This window comes from Ovis canadensis, chromosome 2 (assembly GCF_042477335.2).
Source record: "Ovis canadensis isolate MfBH-ARS-UI-01 breed Bighorn chromosome 2, ARS-UI_OviCan_v2, whole genome shotgun sequence".
NCBI classification, from domain to species: Eukaryota; Metazoa; Chordata; class Mammalia; order Artiodactyla; family Bovidae; genus Ovis; species Ovis canadensis.
In genome coordinates this window covers 251,177,455-251,196,248 of record NC_091246.1, presented here as the reverse complement: position 1 = coordinate 251,196,248, position 18,794 = coordinate 251,177,455, and the positions used below count along the sequence as shown (strand labels likewise).

The 18,794-nt window shown below is 61.2% G+C and overlaps 2 protein-coding genes across 3 annotated transcripts in view; both read right to left on the bottom strand.

Annotated features, from left to right (window-relative positions):
- KIF17 (kinesin family member 17) overlaps positions 1-2,969 on the bottom strand; it is a 51,175-nt gene extending 48,206 nt beyond the window's left edge. The window contains exon 1 of the mRNA XM_069579088.1: positions 2,670-2,969. Coding sequence (XP_069435189.1) covers positions 2,670-2,900 — 231 coding nt within the window. The 5' untranslated portion in view covers positions 2,901-2,969. The remainder of the gene's footprint in view (positions 1-2,669) is intronic.
- A 1,936-nt stretch (positions 2,970-4,905) lies between these two features.
- Positions 4,906-17,593, bottom strand: SH2D5 (SH2 domain containing 5). Of its 2 annotated transcripts, XM_069575077.1 has the most exons (10): positions 17,430-17,593; positions 12,465-12,593; positions 12,176-12,256; positions 11,641-11,715; positions 10,470-10,616; positions 9,762-10,010; positions 9,438-9,612; positions 8,958-9,066; positions 8,195-8,354; positions 4,906-7,331 (listed from the first exon to the last, which is right to left on the bottom strand). In XM_069575077.1, exons 2-10 carry the CDS (start codon positions 12,549-12,551, stop codon positions 7,128-7,130), a joined length of 1,287 nt encoding a protein of 428 aa, XP_069431178.1. In that variant the 5' UTR covers positions 12,552-12,593; positions 17,430-17,593; the 3' UTR covers positions 4,906-7,127. The 2 variants fall into 2 exon arrangements, with proteins under 2 accessions (XP_069431178.1, XP_069431179.1); XM_069575078.1 differs by lacking the exon at positions 17,430-17,593 and having other exon boundaries at positions 12,465-12,786.
- Between the last annotated feature and the right edge of the window lie 1,201 nt (positions 17,594-18,794).

The window sequence follows — 18,794 nt, the reverse complement described above, 5'->3', positions numbered from 1 at the left end:
CACAGCACCAGGCCCCCTGGGTGAGCTGGGCAGTGGCTCATCAGAGGTGACTCTAAGGCCATGGGTGTGAAGCAGGAGGATGGGGAGAGGGAATAGCGACTGGGTGGGAAAGAGCCCAGAGATCAAGCAGAAGGCTGGGCATGGAGCGGATGAGCTCAGGGTAGGTTGTGCCGAGTTGGCTGAAAGATGGGTCTGGGGTGGACAGCTCCCAGGAGAGTGGAAGAGGTCACCCAGTGACAGAGAAATCAGGAACCCGGTCTGGATTTAATTGGGAGAGAAGGCAAGGGGAGGGAAAGGAGGGGAGGGCAGGAAGGGTCAGCCTGAAGCGCTGGGGGCTCCATGCAATAGGATCTGGAGAGAAGGACCTGGGCAGGAGGCCCCCTGGAGGTGGTCAGAGCCCAGCAGGACAGACACACAGCTGCCCCGCCTAAGGGTGCAGCTGCTCCTCACTGTGCTTTGCGTACGATTCACAGGATGAGACCTAGACCAGAGCTAGAGACATAGCTCTGCAGTCAAAATCACCCCTAACCCATTTTAGGATGCTCAAGCCTTCAGTTTCCTCACCAGGAATGATAATCCCAGTTTTACGTATGTCCACGGAGTCTGGCGAAGATCAAATGGTTTGGTCTCCACCTGAAAGGCCCTTTCCTCCACCTTCTTTCCTGGCTGACCCCTCTCATCCTTCTTGCCTCGGTTTAGACCTCACCGCTTCCAGGAAGTCCTCCCTGCCTGCCCATCCCCTCCAAGCCCAGGTTTGCTAGTCTTTGTTCTGCCAAAGTCCCCATGGCTTCTCTTCCTACTCATCACCCTGGCTTGCAGCTACTAGCTTCGCTGCTCCTCCGCCCAACTGTGAGCTCGCTGAGGGAAGGTGCTGTTATTATTGCTCCATGCCTTGGATGGGGCCTGGTATGGAGATGCTCTCTGTCAGCTGAGTGAATTAATGAAAATGAACGTATGTCCTGCTGAGCCTGAGGCTCCGTGGGAGGCCCAGAGGCAGACATCCCTGCAGTAGTGCACTCGCGACAGGAGTGGGGGCTGGAGGGGAGATCTGAGGTGCTCCCCCTCTGGGCTGGGGCTTCTTGGGAACCCTGACAAGGGAGGCGTGCTCAGGGGAATTATTTCCAGGGTGAGGACGCGGACGCATGAGCAAGGCTGAGACCTTGGAGAAGCCAAGGCCAGGGAGAACTCAGTCTCAGAATCTTCCCATCTCTGATGGACCGACCCTGGACCAGGAAGCAGAGCTGTTCTGGCGCCCGGGTACAGAAACAAGGCAGGGAGCTGAAAGCGTCAGGGAGTCTGGCTCTGATTCACTGTGCAGAAGGGTCTTCCAGGAGTTAAGAAGCAAAGGGGGGAGCGGGTTACTCCAGCAAGAGTGAGTGCCTGCCACCAGGTGGACATTCAAGGACCCTGAGGTGGGGGTGGGAGCAGGCCACCCATTCTGGTCCCTTAGAGCCTGAGATTCCAGGATGGCAGGGGAGCCTGGCCACCCCTGGGGCCCAGGACCAACGTCTGGGGAGACTTGCCCTCTTTCCCTGGGCATCACCTCCAGTCACGCCCTCACTGCTGGGGGGCTCTGGGCTGCGGAACACTTCAGCCCCCACAAGGGGTTCTGACCACAGCCAACGCAGGTGCGCTGGGCGATGTTAGCTGGCCTGCGGACCAAAGCAGAAAGGCTCCACGGGAAAACGCCTTTTGGAAACACTGGGTTAGAGAAGTCAACCTAGTTTCTCTGCTGCCAGACTCCCCAGAGCCCCGGGTATCCTCATGGGCAGGGGGTACAGGCAGCAATTCTTCACCTTTTCCTTTTTGCCTGGAACAACTCCTCACATCCTGACATCTCACTTCACTAGCGAATTCGCTGCCCAACTGGGAAGATGGCAATAGCAAGGAAAGAACCCTTGGCCAGAAGACACCAGGTGTAGCTCCAGCCCCATCTCCTCCAGAAACTCTCTGTGGGAGCTCAGAAGTTTCCTTCCTCCAGGCCTCAGTCTCCCCATCTGTGATATGGGAGCCCCCCTGCCCTGCAGCTCCAAGGAGCTCCTTAGCATGAGAAGGTGAAGAAAGCAAAAGCCCTGCGAAGGGGTGAGAACTGCCGTTGCCTTCCCATCCTAAGGGTTTCTGCTCCTCCGAGACCAAGGCCTGGCCAACAGCCTTCTCTCTGCAGAAGTGAGATTCCCCCCTCCACACACACACACATATATATAGGCTGTACCCTGACGGGCCTCTCAGGAAGCTGGAGCGCGGGGGATGATGGAGAGGGCTCCCGGTGCTGAGGGCAGAAAGAGGGGGCCAGGGCTCCGGACGGAGTAGCGGAGAGAGGAGAAGGGGGAGGCTGGGGAAGTGACCAGAGTTTTCAGAGGAGTCCTGAGGCTGCCCGGGTGAGGGTGGGGGGCAAGTGGTCGCGGGGGCTGGAGCTCCTGTGGGGAGCGGCGGAAGGATGGGGGAGAACCAGCTTTGGCACCAGGGGCAGTGGGGGACCCAGACAGACATTGCCGGTGGCTTCCAACTGTCTCCAGAGGGGACGGAAGTCTTCAGCCTGCTGCTGTCCACCTGCGGCCCCTCCAGAAGCGCCTTCCAGCCCGGCCCGGGGGTCAGCGCCTGCCCTCAGGAGCCCTCCGAGGGGCCCCAGGTCCTGCCCAGCGGGTCTCCTCGGGAGCGGGGGCCCTCACCTCCACCAGCGGGTAGGCGATTTCGTTGTAAATCTGCTCGGTGAAGTGGTCCATGTAGTAGGCGCCGTCGAAGGTGAACTGCTTGGGGGGCTGGTCCGCGGCGCCCGGGTTCTGGATGAAGCACTGGCCGCGAGCGGAGTCCACCGTCACCACCGGACGGCAGTTCAGCTCCCGCTCCCGCTGGTTCATGGGGCGGCAGCGCACCACCACCTTCACCGACTCCGAGGCCATGGCGCCGCCGCGGCGGGGGCGTCCCCCAGGGGCGGCCGGCACGGGACCCCCCAGCAGCCCGGGCCAGGGGGCGGGGCCAGCGCCCGCGCGGCGGGGGGACCGGGCTCCTCGGGGGGCGCCCGGAGACGAGGAGGAAGCGGGGCGGCGGGGGAGCCGAGCGGGCCGAGCCGGAGCCGCCGCCTCCTCCCGCGCGCGGGCTCGCCCGTCTCCCTGAGGCCCGGCCCGGGCGGGGGCGGGGGGCGGGGGGCAGTGGCGGATCCGCGCTTTAGGCGGCGCCGCAGGACCCGGGCCCCCGGAGCCGCCCCAACCGCCCGCTCGCTCGCGCGCACGTCTCCGCGGCGTCCGCGGTTGCTGGGCAACGCCGGGGGCGTCACAGCGCGCGGCTCCCTGACGCCCGCGCCCCGCGCCCCCGAGGAAGCCGCACGTGCTGAAGTTCCCAGCGCGAGTGCTGAAGGCTGGTGCGCCCTCTTGGGGGACCCGCGCTGACTTTGTCCACGCGTCTGCTGACTCAGTGCCAGGCGCTGCCCAGTTCGGTTCAATCGCTCAGTCGTGTCCGACTCTTTGCGACCCCATGGAAGGCAGCACGCCAGGCCTCCCTGTCCATCACCAACTCCCGGAGTTTGCTCAAACTCATGTTCTTTGAGTCGGTGATGCCATCCAACCATCTCATTCTCTGTCGTCCCCTTCTCCCGCCTTCAGTCTTTCCCTGATGCTGAGTCAGCTCTTCGCATCAGGTGGCAAAAGTATTGGAGTTTCAGCTTCAGCATCGGTCCTTCTAATGAATATACAGGACTGATCTCCTTTAGGATGGACTGGTTGGATCTCCTTGCAGTCCAAGGGACTCTCAAGAGTCTTCTCCAACACCACAGTTCAAAAGCAACAATTCTTCGGTGCTCAGCTTTCTTTATAGTCCAGCTCTCACATCCATACGTGACCACTGGAAAAACCATAGCCTTCACTAGACGCTGCACAGCCGTTCTTTTCCAGTCCACGCAGCCCCAGTTCTGAGAGGTTAACCACCTTGCAAGAGGTGGCCCAGGGGAGCCCCCGCCCGCCCCCCCCCCCCCATAGCAGAGGAGTGGCCTCCCTCGGGGGTTAGAGACTTACCAAAGGCGACAGGGACCTTGCTGCCCTTTATCCACATCCCTGTATTGACTCAGAAAGGCTGCCCCAGAGCCTGTCACAGCGTCCCCCTGCACCCCCACACGGGGCAATGCAAGAGCAAAGCTTCCCTCTAATGCTGCCCTCTGTATTTAAGACTCAAGCTGAAGATACAAAACAAAAAATTTTGAGAGCCAAAGTCCTTTGGCTGGAGAGGCTGCCTGGCCTCTCTCCCCACCCCACCCTGACCCCAGCACAAATCCCTCTAGAAGAGCCCCACTCCACCCCCACCTCTTCTAGACTCCCGTTTGCACAGAAATTGTCTGCTATCCGCCAGGCATGGCAACAGACCCTGGGAGATAGCCCAGCCCCTGCCCTGCAGTGCACCTATGGTCTAGTGGGGGAGGCTGACATTTGAAACAAATATTCCACAAACAAAAATCCCATAAATAAAAGAGTATTAACAAACTAAAGGACCAGATGTACTGAATAGTTGGCCAGGATACCTCACCCAGCCTGGGCAGGGGGCCAGGGGGCAGTCAGGGCAGGCTTCCTGAGAGTGAGAGATGGTAAGGTTGAGGAGCTCATCAGCTAAAGGACAGGAGGGCAAGGACGCCTGTGCAAAGGCCCTGCGGCATGCTGCAGGAGCAGAAGGATCATCCGAGTGGCCAGAACATAAGGACTTGAGTCTCTTCCCTACAGGAAATACCCACCGAAGGTTGTAAGCAGGAGTCATTGTTTGAAGCTACCCACACAATTCCTTCAAGACCTCCTGAGCCCCTGAGGACAGGATCTCTGTCTGGTTCATCATTCAGCACCAGCGGAAGGGATGGTTGAGAAAGGAAAGCACAGCAGGCCAACTGGACAAAGCCCTCGCCTTTCAAAGGAAGTCTGTACTCGACAATCCGAAGAAATGCACTTTATTTGTTTCAAGTCCACACAGTAAGGAGAGCTGGGCTACCCAGGTGGCGCTGGTTGCAACATTGGAAACTGTGGTCTGTTATGAAGACACGGAGGTGTCTGCACACATGGGTCACAAACCTGGCCTTGTTTGTACCATGTGGCCCATGAGCGCTATGTGCAAGGATGTTAAAGTACTGTGGGGACGCTCCCGACCCTGTCCACACAGATAACTGGTGCAACAAAATCCGCCCCTCACAGAGGTAAGGCCAGTTAGCTGGACTTCTTAAATGTGTGCGACTCTGGTGCAGTAATCCAGGGCCCCATATCACCAAACCCCTCTCCTCGCCAGGGGAATAGGAGGCTGGGGCTTATGAAGGAACAGGGCTTTGCCCAGGGAGGAGATGGCTTCTGGTAGTAAGGGTTGTAACATGAGTCCGGTTTCCCACTCATATTCAGTACAAAACCACTGCTGTGGTTCCAGTGAAAAGAAAGAAAGAAAGTGAAGTCGCTCAGTCGTGTCCAACTCTCTGCGACCCCATGTACTGTAGCTCACCAGGCTTCTCCGTCCATGGGATTCTCCAGGCAAGAATACTGGAGTGGGTTACCATTTCCTTCTCCAGGGGATCTTCCCGACCCAGGGATCGAACCCAGGTCTCCCACATTGGAGGCAGACGCTTTAACCTCTGAGCCCCCAGGGTTCCAGTGAAACAAGCCCCTAAAGGACAGCTTCCTCCTATCTCTTGTGACAAGAGTGACAAGGCCCCCAACCAAGACCCTTTCCTGAGCTGGAGGTTGTAAACTGGGAACGCCAGGCCTGAACTTCTGAGGCTCCTCAATCTTTTTATTCCTTTGGGGCTGCTCGTTTTTCCAAGAAACACAAGTGTATTACTTTCAAGGCACTACGCAGTCACATCCTGTCCCCAGAGAGGGGAGAAGGCAGCCCCCAGACTCACGACTAGGCCTCTGCCTCAGGAGTAGAAGTTCATCCACCAGGAACTTGCTCCTTAGTTTGGGAGATTCATGCTTGTCTGTCAAGTTTACTAATAAAGGGGGACACCTAGAGCTGTCGATCACCGCAGGGTCATTTCCCTGGATGGACTCCCCTGTGCCAGCCAAGGCCGAGTGTCCTCTGGCCGGGCCCACTGCAGTTCTGCCTTTAGATGGTTCCTCCCTGACCCTCACCCCCAGCGGGGCTGGCATGGTCCCTGACAGATGCCCATTAAGGGAAATGCCATCATTGTGTGTGTGGGGGCACTTCCCAGGCAGCCACCAAACCCAAACCCAGTGTGGCCTGCAGGATGAGAGGATCAGGGCCTGGTCACCCCCATAAGCCTGTAGCTCACTGCTGGCCCCTCGGAATCAAATAGCCAAAGGAAGTGAGCCTGGGTGGTGGTGGTGGGGTGTCTTGGTTTTTGGAGGGTGAACGGGAAGGGAGGAATCTTCGACATCTCTTCTGTGTGAGCAGGAAGCCCAACTCTGTGGTTCTGAGCAGACGTCCTAATCTGAGGTTCACTGGGATCCTCTGCCCCGTCAGGCCGCTCGCACTGCTTTCTCCACTCAGGTGTCCACCCCGGGGTCTGGGTGACTTGGCTCCTCTCTGCAGCCTCTTAACACCCCCTCACTTCAGAACTCAAGGGCGGACTCCTCTCACCTCAAAGGATGTGGGAAACAGGCCGCGCTCTGTCTGCTTGGATGTCGCCCCCAAGCTCCACCGCGCTGTCCCTGTTTCTCTCCCGGAGAGGGTGCCTTGGCCGCACACCCTCTCTCTCCTGCCTGCCCGCACACCTCTCCCTCACGTGTCTGGCTGCCTTGGTCCAGAGCTCTCTGGGGACGCCCAGTCAGGGCCCCAAGGCCTGGCCTCCTTAGGAGAGGGCCCCACCTGCACTGGAACAACCTTCCTGCCCGCCTTGGAAAGCTCCCCACCCAGGAGTAAGGTGAGACCCAGAGGAGGCAAGCATCGAGTCACCCGGCAAGTTCCTGGAAGCCTGGAGCTCGGTCTGCCACGCTTGCGATCCTGACGGCCTATGTCCTGGGGAGAAGCCCCTGGCAATCCCCACTCTCAGGGACCCCCACAGGCAGGGAAGTGATGGAAGACTGGTCCCAGGGGCAGTGACTGGATGGAACTGGTGGTGCCCAGCAGGGTGGGAGAGGCCAGAGCCGAGTGGCCCGCTGAGGCCCGGGAACCTGGGTACCACGGGGCCTATTGGGGTGGGGCCCCGCCTCCTAACCCAGACCCTGCAGCTCTGCCTCGGACTTGGCGTGGCCAAGGGGCCGGAGCGTCCGAGGAGGCCAGCCCTCGGGCCCGCAGTCCTGCTCCTCATAGCCGGGGTTCAGGCGGCCCATGTCGAGGGAGCAGAAGAGGCTCCGCTCCGTTCCCGCGTGGTGCTCCACCAGGGCTTCCAGGCTGGGGAACTCGGCTGGCAGGTGCTGGGGAGGGGGCAGGGCAGGGACTTCAGTTCCAGCCCCCCTTTCCCCACGGATCACACCTCCAACTACCCCACCACCCTGGATCCTGCCTCACTTCAGAAAGGACCCTGCACTGCTCCCAGCAGAAACACACCCCTTTCACTCCCCACCCACGGCATGGACAGGACCTAGGCACTTAGAGTGCAAACAAGGCCGCACATTTAAAAAGCCGCGCCTGCGCACCCCAGTCCCTGGAAGCGTGTGATCAGGCCGGGACTGCAGACCTAGAGGCTGTGTGAACTTAAACGCAAGCCTCTACCCTCTCTGAGTCTGTTTCCTCCTCTGCTAAAAGACAAGTTAGGGTGTGGGAAAGCATGACTTTTAAAAAGCTGTGTTTGATGTAAAAATGCAAGGCGTGCCCCTAGCCCAAAATTCCACTGTGCGTCTGTGTGTTAGGTCACTTCAGTCGTGTCCAACTCTTTAAGACTCCTTGGACTATAGCCCGCCCTGCTCCTCTGTCCATGGGATTCTCCAGACAAGAATACTGGGGTGGGTTGCCATCTTCTCCTCCAGGGGGCTCTTCCCGACCCAGGGATGGAACCTGCATCTCCTCTATCTCCTGCATTGACAGGCAGGTTCTTTACTACCAGCACCGCCGAGGAAGCCCACGACTCTACTTGAAATACCCTACTCTGGTGACGGAGGGGCCTTAGAGTGGAGCCCACAGAGTGGAAGTGGGGCCAGAGCCGAAAGGACCAACGACTCAAGAGCTGGGTGGAGCGTTAAAGGGGGGGGTAGGGCAAAAAGGAGCCAATGAGGGGCCGGTGTGAACTGTGAAAGGGGCAGGGCCCGACGGCGAGGGGCAGGGCTGGGAACCCTCTCACCTCCACGCAGTAGCGGCCCACGTGGTTCCGGAAGACTTGGTGGGGCACCACGCCACACTGCGTCCTCACCGACAGGCACCACTGGCCACTGGCGCCCGGCTCAGGCCACAGCAGGAAGGCTCCAAGCACGTCTCTCCGCAGCAGGGCGAGGGCGCTGGGCCTGGGAGGGCCGAGGCCAGAGGCTGACGGCGGGCCTCCTTGTCGGGACCCAGCCTCAGCCTGCTAAACAGCCTAACGAACCCACAGTGCTGGAAACACAGTGACTGCCTAGAGCACACCTTCCACGAAAGGATGCTTTCTGACTGCCTCTCAGAAAGCTTTCCAAGCGCTACCCTAACTGTTGACCCACTAGGGGGATAGTTTTTAAGAGCGTGCATTTAGGAAGGCCGTCCCCTGTGACAGGCTTCGCCTGAACAACCTTATTCGATCCCTTCCACAGCCCTGCATTGAAGGTCTGTTTGTTTTTAGGTTTTCATCTTTTGGCTGCACCGCACAGTATGTGGGATTCTAGTTGCCCGACCAGGATCGAATCCACGCCCTCTGCACCAGCAGCGCGGAAGTCTTAACCACTGGACCACCAGGGAAGCCCCAAAGGTCCTTTTATTATCCCCATTTTACAAAAAAATTGAGGCCCAGGGTGGGGAAGTCTCTGGCCTAAGGTCGGAGAGCCCTCTGTCCAAGGGCAGGGATGCACATCTCGGGGCCCTGGGGGAGGTCACAGCCTAGTTCCCTGCCCTCCCTAAGGGCTGGGCACCACTCCTACCTGGAGATGCCAGCAAAGGCCCAGATGTTCTCCGTCAGGCTTCCCCCGCTCTCCACCAGGCACGAGGGGCCCCCGGGCCCCCGGGGCCAGGCCTCCCACGCGGCAGGAACTAGAGCGATCAGAGGGAGGAAGGTCCTCCTCTTCTGCACCCATCCCCGTTTCACCCCCACAGGCTTCAGCACCGTCCGGGCTTGTCTCTTTACCAAGCCCCCCGCTCTCCGTTCAGTCTGCAGACATCGTGCTTCCCCAAAGACACAGGCACACCCAGGCACACGCCTACGCACACTCACTCGCCAGTTACAGCACTTCAGCAGCTATGACCGTGCCTCGGCCAACAGCACCTGGGCGCTCAGCCCCGAACACGTCCTCGAGCGCGGAGGCCTGGCACCCACAGACGCCTACAGTCACAGCCCGCAGACCCTGCCGCTCAGGCCCGCCCTCGTCCAACCCACGCCGGTGCACGCGTCCCCGGCAACTCACGGGCCTCGCGGGCGGACAGCTGCAGCTGCGCCTCGTAGGTGCAGGCGCGGTAGGCCCCGGAGCGGAGCACCTTGCTGCGGATGGCCTTCTTGCGCACAAGCGTGGGCGAGCAGTACGGGTTCCCCAGGCGCACGTGGCGGGCGCTCCCGCGGCTCCCCGACTCCAGCAGCTCCTTCTAGGGAGGGCCCCGCAGGGGCGCCCAGACTCAGGCCTGCCCGGCCATAACCCCTCCCACGGAAATCCGGCACCCGCCCCCCTCTACCTCCAAACCCTCGCCCTGGTCCCCCGGTCCCCTGCCCACTCCCTGGCTGGGGTGCTGCGTACCCCGCTGCCCTCAGACCCCTCTGCCGGCAGCCGCCGGAAGGAGACCAGCGCATTAACGTTCTGTGAGAGCTGATCCCGGCCGAAGGGTTCCCGTACTAGGCCAGGGGGCCCCCCAGGGCCGGACACGGGCTTCAGGGTAACGTCCCCCACAGGCCCTGGGCAGGGCTCGGGCCGGGCCCGCTCCTCCGGGTGCTGCAGGAGGTAAGCGAGCTGGAAGGAGCGGCAGAGCAGCAGGTGAAGGATCTGGACCTGGGGAGGGACAGGGAGGTGTGCTCAACTGGGAGGCTCCTGGGGGGGGTCCCTGGGCATCAACCCACGGGCCAGGGGTGCCTGCAGCCCCCTGGCTTGAGGTGCTCTTCCCTATTCTTCCTGAGAAAACGAATACTTATCCCCCAAAACCTCACCACCATGCAGCCTCCCCTCCCATCTTCCTTGATTCATTTGACAAACAGGGGGCGTCTGCCATGTCCCAGGCATCATGCTTGGAGCTGGGAATACAGGCGCTGAATGCACTGCTAACCCTCAGTTGCTAACCCCACCTATATCTCAGAGGCGAGGCTGAGAGTCCAGGCCCTGAAGTTGCAGGGGGTGCTCAGGCCAGCTTGCTGAGCCAGCCACAGCCTCGGTCCCCAGGACCCACGTGGACCCACAGCACACCCCCCCCCCCACAGCCCCAGTGCTGGGCCCCCTGCCCTGGGCCCCGGGTACCTCTCCAGGCTGGCTGCCCACAAAGAGGTGGCAGAAGAGCTTGCTGGCTGGGCTCCTGGGGTTTCGGGCCATGAAGGCAAACTGGCAGTCGGCTGGGCACCAGGTGGCATAGAGGATGCGCCTCAGGGCGTGCGCCATCAGGAGCACCTGGGAGGCAGCAGGCCCGTGGCCTCCATCAGACCCACCGTGTGGCCCGCAGATACCGGCCAGCATGTGCAGCCCTGTGGGCGCCATGCCCCGGCCGGCAGCCTCCTGGGTCTGCCCTCCAGCCTGGGTGCCCACCCAGCTCCTGGGATGAAGAACTCTGTCCTGCTTCCAGGCCTGCCCAAACCACGCTTCCCACGGGCACCCTCATCCTTTACACGGACCTTGAGCTCGGGGCCCCTGCCCTGGGCTGCCAACCAGCTGACCGGGGTGGTCGTGCTGAGTCATGGAGCCGAGGGACAGAGCGTTCACGGCCGGCAGGGTCATAGGGACAGGCAGCGGGGGCTGGCCCTGGGGTTGCACTCCTGGTTTCTGGAGTCAGATGACCAGGGTTTGAATCCGGGCTATGTCACACCCTCTCTGCTGCCTTGGGTGGCTAAGTACAGGTCTCTGAGCCCTTGCTGGGACAGGACCCTTCCGATGGGGCTGTTGGAGGGCGTCAGTGAGGCCTCGTGCAGGTGGCAGGTCCTGACCCCAGGGCCCCCACCGTGCCAGCTCTGGATGTGTTGGCACCACATCTTAGGTGAGTGGTGCCAAGTCATGGGGCACCCAGTCTGGCACGTGGTTACAGTTCTTTTTTTTGGCTGGTTTTTCACCAAGAGGAAGATGGGTGACCAAACGGGCTCCCAGCCGGCCTCCAGCCTGCCTGGCCCTATTCCCCAGTCACAAGAGGCCAGCCACAGGCCCCTGGCCCAGCCTGGGGGCCGGCTCAGACCTCCTGGGGTTGACTGGGCCTGACACTCAGGCTAGGATCTGGTCCCTGGAGATTCTAGGGCTGGAGGCAGGGGTGGGGTGCGGTGGGGAGAAACTTGTCATCTGAGCTGCCGTGGCAGGAGGGTCCTTGGAGAGAGGACGTCCAAAGGCCCAGGCCAGGCTGAGTAACGAGGGAGGCTGTGGAGCTGGGTGCAGGCGTGTCCCCAGGGAGGAGGACACCTGGGGGTCCTCATCTGCACCCCGGGGTTCCTACCTCGCCCTCCCCGCTGTAGATCTTGAGGCCCTGAAGGCTGAATTTCAGGATGACGGCCCGGCGTCGGGGACAGTCCTGGGTGGGAGAGAAGTGGTGGGGAGCGTCGTCACCGCCCGGGCAGGCCCAGCCTGGCCTCTGACCCCGGGGCTGGTCAGCCCGCCCCCTGCAGCTGCCAAGGGGCAGAGCACTAGACGGGGAGCCCCTGGGGGCTGGCACAGCGTGCATGGCTCCTGCAGACAAACCCTGCGGCCCGTGATGACCGCCCCCCATATCTCCCACCTGTGGGCCCCAGGTCACCACTGCCCGGGGGAAGGGAGCCCCAGGGCATGAGGAATGTGGTTCCAGGAGCCCGCGTGTGGTCCCAAGGGCACCCACCTCCCAGAATGGCTTTGGCCCCACCCTTCCCTGGGCCTTACTTGCTCCGTCTTTCTGAATGGGGGGCTGGGTGGACCCGAGGGGCTCAGAGGTCATTCCCAGCCCAACACTCCAGGGCTCTGAGCCCAGTGGGGAAGTGCCCCCCGTCCCAGCCCCATACCTTCAGTGCCCACAGCTGCTGCTGGACCAGCCACACACTCTCCTGGGGGTCCAGGTCGTCCACGGGGAAGGAGCCCACATACTGCTTGGGGGCAGGGGTTGGGGGTGGGGGAACAGGGGAGTCAGGCCCCTGGCCCCAATCCCCGCTCTCCATGTTACCCTCCTCACACACACACTGTGCTGTGGGGGAGGCTGGTGGGTGGCAGAGGGCATCCCCGGGGGCCAGGCTCCACCCCCAGGGCCCACCCCACCCCACCTCACAGCCCCCCTAGGGGGCCCACCCCACCCACCTGGGCAAACTTGGTGATGCACCGGGGCCGCTGAGGGGCAGGGCCGCAGTCAGAGGCCCTCCGGCCCCTGGCCCCTGCCTTCTGCATAGCCCCCAGGGCGGCCGGCTTCTCCCTCAGATGGAGAGGAGGCTGCAAAGGGCAGGGAGAGCAGGGCTGGTGCCCAAGGCTGGTACGCAGCCTCGGAGCACCCATCAGAGGCTCCCCTCCACATCCTGGCATCCAGCAAACCCTGCCTGAGTGCCTGCTGTGTGTGCCAGGCAGCGTCCTGGGCGCTGGGACACAGGGGACACACACCCTGGGCAAAATGACAAACTCCCCACCTGCCCTGGTAGAGCCAACATTCAATTAAGCCACGAGTAAGATACGGAATAGGTCAGATGGTGACAAGATCTTTCCTGGTGGCTCGGCTGGTAAAGAATCCGCCTGCAATGTGGGAGACCTGGGTTCGAACCCTGGGTTGGGAAGATCCCCGGGAGAAGGCAAGGCTACCCACTCCAGTATTCTGGGCTGGAGAAGTCCACGGACTACAGTCCACGGGGTTGCAAAGAGTTGGACATGACTGAGCGACTAACACAGATGGTGCTAAAGCAGAGAGGAGGCCATGAAGGGCAGGCCGGTGGGGTGGCCATGGCCAAGAAGGCCTCGCTGAGGCGTGAGGTTGGAGGAAGAGGGAGAGGACACGTAGCCAGCTTGTGCAGAGTGCCAGGAGAGAGGGACCCTGGGAGGTACCACCCAACAGGAGGCGTGTCACAGCGGCCTGAACAGGGTCTGCGAAGGCCCGGAGCAGCTGGGCAGCTGGGGCCCCGAGGCAGAACTTACCAGAGCAGCACCCAGGGTGGGGTCAGCCCAAAACGTCCCCTAAGGGGACCGAGGCGCTGCCCTGGTGGGCGGCGGGGAGCCAGAGCAGGTGCCAGGGCAGGGGGCCTGGAGTCCACGGGGCAGCGATGGCCCCTGAACTGACAGGCCAAGGCTGTGCCACGGGACCCTGGCTCCTTCTGCCCAGCCCCGGCGCTGGTCTTTCCCAGATCTCCCGGACCTCTCAGCGGAGGAGAGGAGGGACGCTGCCTTCCAGACTGTCCTCGGGGCAGGGAGGGCGCGTCCTTCCCCCTCAGAGCTCAGGGCACAGCTGATGTTCAGTGAACGCGGCATGAACGCATCCCGCCACCATGGAGCCTGCGTGTGGCAGCTGGAGAAGCTGACGCCCCGCCACGGAGAGCCGGCTCTCGGGAATGAAGATCCAGCGCGGGCACAACAGAGATGAAAAAACAACAGCAGCAACAACAAACGCATCACGAAACAGAACGACCGAGTGCCTCTGCCTCCGACCCAGGACTCGGCTCCCTCAGGCTTCCTCGGAGTCAATTGTAGACATCCGCCGTCAGTCCCCCATCCTGGAGGGCTCCCTCCATCTTACCAGGCTACTCGGAATCACTGCATTTGGGATCAGAGAGACCCAGGTCCAAATCCTGTGTGATGCTGCATAAGCTGCTTCACCTCTCTGAGCCCCCATTTCCTCAACCCCAAAGGTGGGGTAACGTGCGGCACTGGTGAGAGCTTGCAGGCACGGAGCCGCGCACGATGCCCGCCAGGCTCAGAGCTGTGACCAGCAAGTACGGTCTCGTGGGGAATGTGGTCGTTGCTGTTCAGGCGCTCAGTCGTGTCTGACTTTTTGCGATCCCATGGACTGCAGCACGCCAGGCCTCCCTGTCCATCACCAACTCTTGGAGTTTACTCAAACTCGTGTTCATCGAGTCGGTGATGCCATCCAGCCATCTCATCCTCTGTCGCCCCCTTCTCCTGCCTTCAGTCTTTCCCAGCATCAGGGTCTTTTCCAGTGAGTCGGCCCTCCATGGCAAGGGGCCAAAGTATGGGGGAATGGGGAGCCCCTCAGGAGGGGAACTCAGGGGACAGTGAGGTCTGATTACTGTCAGTACCCTCCTTACAGCAGGCCACAACTGAGAGGAGACCACCCAGCCCGGGAGGGCAGACGTGCCTGGGGGCCGTGATTCCTGCCAGAAGAAAGCAGCGGTCAGCCAAGGCGCTGGGCCGGAGATGGGTGCGCCCCGGGTGTGCTCGAGCACCTGCAGGAGTCTGGACAAGCGGGGTTTGGGAGATCGCCAAGAGCCCGGGAACGGCCCCCAGCTCAGCCTCGCCCCTGACGCTGCACAGTCCCCTTGAGGGCTTCCTGGTTCTGCCCTCCTGCTTTCCTGGGCCCTCTCACCTCTCTTCACTTTTTGATCCTAATTCTTTTTCACATCATGACCATTACCCTATGTCATTTTACGTTCAAATACAGCAAGGTTAGGATGTAACTGGCACAGAAGCTATGTGGCCCTGGTTCCAGGTACGGAGATGGGGCTTCCAGGGAACTTGACCTTCAACACTTCCTGGGCTGGGATGCCTGGTGCCTGTAGGCAGGGGTGAGGGGGGAACAGAGGCAGCAGAGACCAAAACTCAAACCAAATGGGGCAAAAGGGAGAGAGGGAAGGAACAGAGGATGAAAAGAATGGCACACTTAGACAGCATATTTAAAAGCAGAGACATTACTTTGCCAGCAAATGTCCATCTAGTCAAAGCTATGGTTTTTCCAATAGTCATGTACGGATGTGAGAGTTGGACTATAAAGAAGGCTGAGCGCCGAAGAACTGATGCTTTCAAACCGTGGCATTGGAAAAGACTCTTGAGAGTCCCCTGGACTGCAAGGAGATCCAACCAGTCTATCCTAATGGAGATCAGTCCTAAATATTCATTAGAAGGACTGATGCTGAAGCTGATGCGAAGAGCTGACTCACTAGAAAAGACCCTGATGCTGGGAAAGACTGAAGGTGGGAGGAGAAGGGGATGACAGAGGATGAGATGTTTGGATGGCATCACTGACTCGACGGACATGATTCTGAGCAAACTCCAGGAGATAGTGACGGACAGGGAAGCCTGGCGTGCTGCAGTCCATGGGGTCACGAAGAGTAGGACCTGACTTAGTGACTGAAGAAGAACAAGCGGGAACAGAGGAGTGAGAAGAAAGACAACGGAAAGAGAGAAAAGGGAGAGATAGGAGGAGAGAGAGGTGGGGAGCAGGGAGCACGTCTCACATCTCACACCCAGCCCGACCGCTGCAGCAGCCCTCAGAAGGTGGGAGTAGACAACCGGAAGGAGGCACCGGACAGCTGTGGCTGAGGCTGCAAACAGCCTCCTTGTCCACATCCAGAGCCGCAGCTTTCTTGGGGACACCCTGGGGTGTAGGCTGTGGGGGTGCAGGGGGGAGACCAGGCCACTGGGCCCTCTTAAGGGTCCCACTTCACCCCCACATCACCTGATCCTTCTTCCCCCAACCTTGGAAAACTGGAAATTTCTCCCTCCTACACCTGAGGGGTACAGTACCTTTCAGCCTCAGACTGCCCAGGGTACCAGGGAGGGGAGAGGCTCACTGAATCATGGAAACAGACCCGTTGACCTATTCCAGGCACAGACATCCATGGATGCCTTTGATCAGATCTGTTTTTCTTAGGTTTTGCACAGGAGCCTGGCTCTGGGCCAGAATCATCCTAAGGGGACACATTTGGAACAAGGCTGGGGCCCTTCTCTTGCTCCTCTGACGTTTTCCAGGTGGCTGCTTAGAGACGGGGCACCGGATGCGTTGACCACCTCGAGGGGCAAGGATGGGGGCCTCAGCTGCGCTGTACTGCAGCGAAGTGGCGTCCTAAGGAGGGCCCACCTTCCAGCATCACAGGAGACCCCTCAGCCTCCAGACTCAGTGCTTAGCAAATGGTGGCTCAGGGTGAAGTCACCTGCCCAAAGTCACACAGCAAAAGGGGAGCTGGGAACCCTTCGTGGGTCTATAGGGCTCTTCCCCCCTCCCTGTCCCCCACCCCCGCCATGGCAGTGCCCGCCCCCAAGAAAGCAGGTGTCCATCTCCTGAGTTTGGCGTGTCCCAGCCTACCCAGGGGCAGGTGAGGTGAGGAAGCAACAGCAGTGGTGCTGGGGGTGGATGTGATCAGCTGCTTTCTTCCGCTGCCTGCCTCCCGGCCCAGACAGTCTGGGGCTGCCAGAGGTACTCCAGTCTCACCACAGTCTTTGGCTCCGCAGCACAGAAGAGCCCCCCTACCCCCCAGGACAGCCCCCTACCCCCAGGACAACCCTCCACCCCGTGCCATCCCTGTTTGCCCTGGGCCACAGGGTGGGAGAGACTAAGGTCAAGACCGTGGCCGGTGGGGTCCCCACGAGGCTGGCTGATGTAACCAACATCAGCCTCCATGTCCTCAACCAGAGAGTGGGTTTAATGATAGCAGCTGCCTTCTGGAGTTGTTCATCTATCTGTTTCTTCTGAGAACATTTCCAAGCGCTACGTTCCAGGTGAACAAAAAACAAAGTCCCAGCCCTCAGCAAGCTGGCCTGAGGAGGGGCGGGGGTGGATACTGGAAATCAACATTTCAGGGGGGCTGAAGCGACTTGGAGGAAAATACGGCAGAGCTAAGAGGACCTAAGATCTGCGTGCGTCTGTGTCGGGGGGCGGGGGGAGGTGCCAACAAATACAGTCTCGTCTCCCCGCGCAGACGACATGAAGAGCAAAGTGCTGTTTTCAGGATTAAAGCGGGGCCGAAACCAGATGCGCGGCGGTACAGAGCCCGCTCCGCAGAGTGGGGAATTATCCGTACCATTGTAATTCCCAGGGTCCCCGGCCGGCCCCGGGGGCGGAGAAAGTCTTGCTCACTCCCCGCCCCCAGACAGAGGGGCGAGCGAGGCAGGACCCTAGCCAAGGGGGTACTGGAGGTGATGGACGGTGATGGTGGAAGTGACAGATGATGACGGTGATGGGCGAAAGGGACAGACTGGCGTCTCCCTATCCGACACGCGCCCCCCAGCCACCCAGCCACCCACGCACTCCAATCTCCACGCCCCGGGACCTAGTCTAGCTCCTGCCGATCAGCCAGTCCCAGCCCCCGCCCGGCTCCCCGTGTGCTCACTCACCGCGGGCTCGGTGTCCTGTCCCTGCCGCCCGGCGCCGCGACCCGCGAGCCTGCACCGCGCGGCCCTTCCCTGCCTCCTCCGACTCCCCGCGCAGCCCCCACGTGGCCGCGGCGAGCAGATGCCGCATCACCCGGCCCTCGGTCTCGCCCGCCCAATCGGCGCCCGCGGAGCCGCTCCGCTCGCCCACGCCGCCCAATCAGCGGCCGCGAGGGGCCCTGGCTCCGCCCCCTTCGTCTCGCGCCCGGGCGCTCCGCCTTTAAAGCGAGAGCCGGGGGGCGCTCACGGCCGCCCAGGACGCGTCTTTCCGGGCGGGTAGGGGGATCTGAGTGCTGGGGGCCTCGCCGATGGTTCCCCCCCCCCCTCCTGGGGCGTCTTACCCCTCCTTCCCCTCACCCTCCACCCCCAACTCCACCCCACCCCACTCCCCACCCCCCGCCATCCCCGGCTATAACTCCTTCTCCCTTCTAGTCATCTCGGTGGCGGCTGCGACGGCACCTCCTCCAAGAGGCCTTCCCTGACCACCACCGGTGACCTCACCTCCTTAAAGCGCTCGCCACTCCTGCCCATCAGCCTAACTAACCCCTTTCTAGAGGGCTCTCGGCCCCGGCCAGGAGGCGCCTCTCTCCCCAGTGCGGCTGGCCAGCAGTAGGCTTTCGGGGCTTGTCTTGATGAATGAATGAAAAAGGCGTCAGGATCCGGCCTCTGGGGACCCCTGGCCAGTCTCAGCCCTGATTCCCTCAGCCCCAGAGAGGTCGGAGTTGTGGCGCAGCCCTTTCCTCGCCCTCCTTCGGCCGGCCGTCCTGGGCCGTTCCTTGTGAGAGATTTAACTGAGCTTGCCCAGTCGCCCCTGAGAAATCTGGACAGTTAGCTCTACGGGGCCGGGGTTGCTGGGGTGTGTGTGTTGGGGGGGCGGGGGGCGCATGACTCTGTCCTTTGGGTTACATGAAAATTCGCCGAAATGGGGTGAGCAAATCCAGCCCAGAGTGTCAGCACAGACCCTATGCGAAGTCGCTTCCATTGTGTCTGTTTTGGGACAGCCCACCAGGCTCCTCTGTCCATGGGGTTCTCCAGGTAAGAATATTGGAGTGGGTTGCCATTTCCTTCTCCAACAGACCTTGTATGTGCCACAGAAATAAATAGCAAGCCCGGTTCAGCCCAGTCTTTAGCATGTATGACATCTGAATTCTGCAGAGGTAATGGCAGCAGCTGCCACACGACAGGAAAGCAAGGCGGCAAAGGCAGGTGGGCACCCTGAGGGAGGTGGGTGGGCACTACTGAGGTCTGAGTGCCTCAGGGGAGTGGGGGAGGAGGCAGGCGTGAGCCCTGCGGGTCTGCTAGGCATCGCTTCATCTCCCCAAAGCTTCT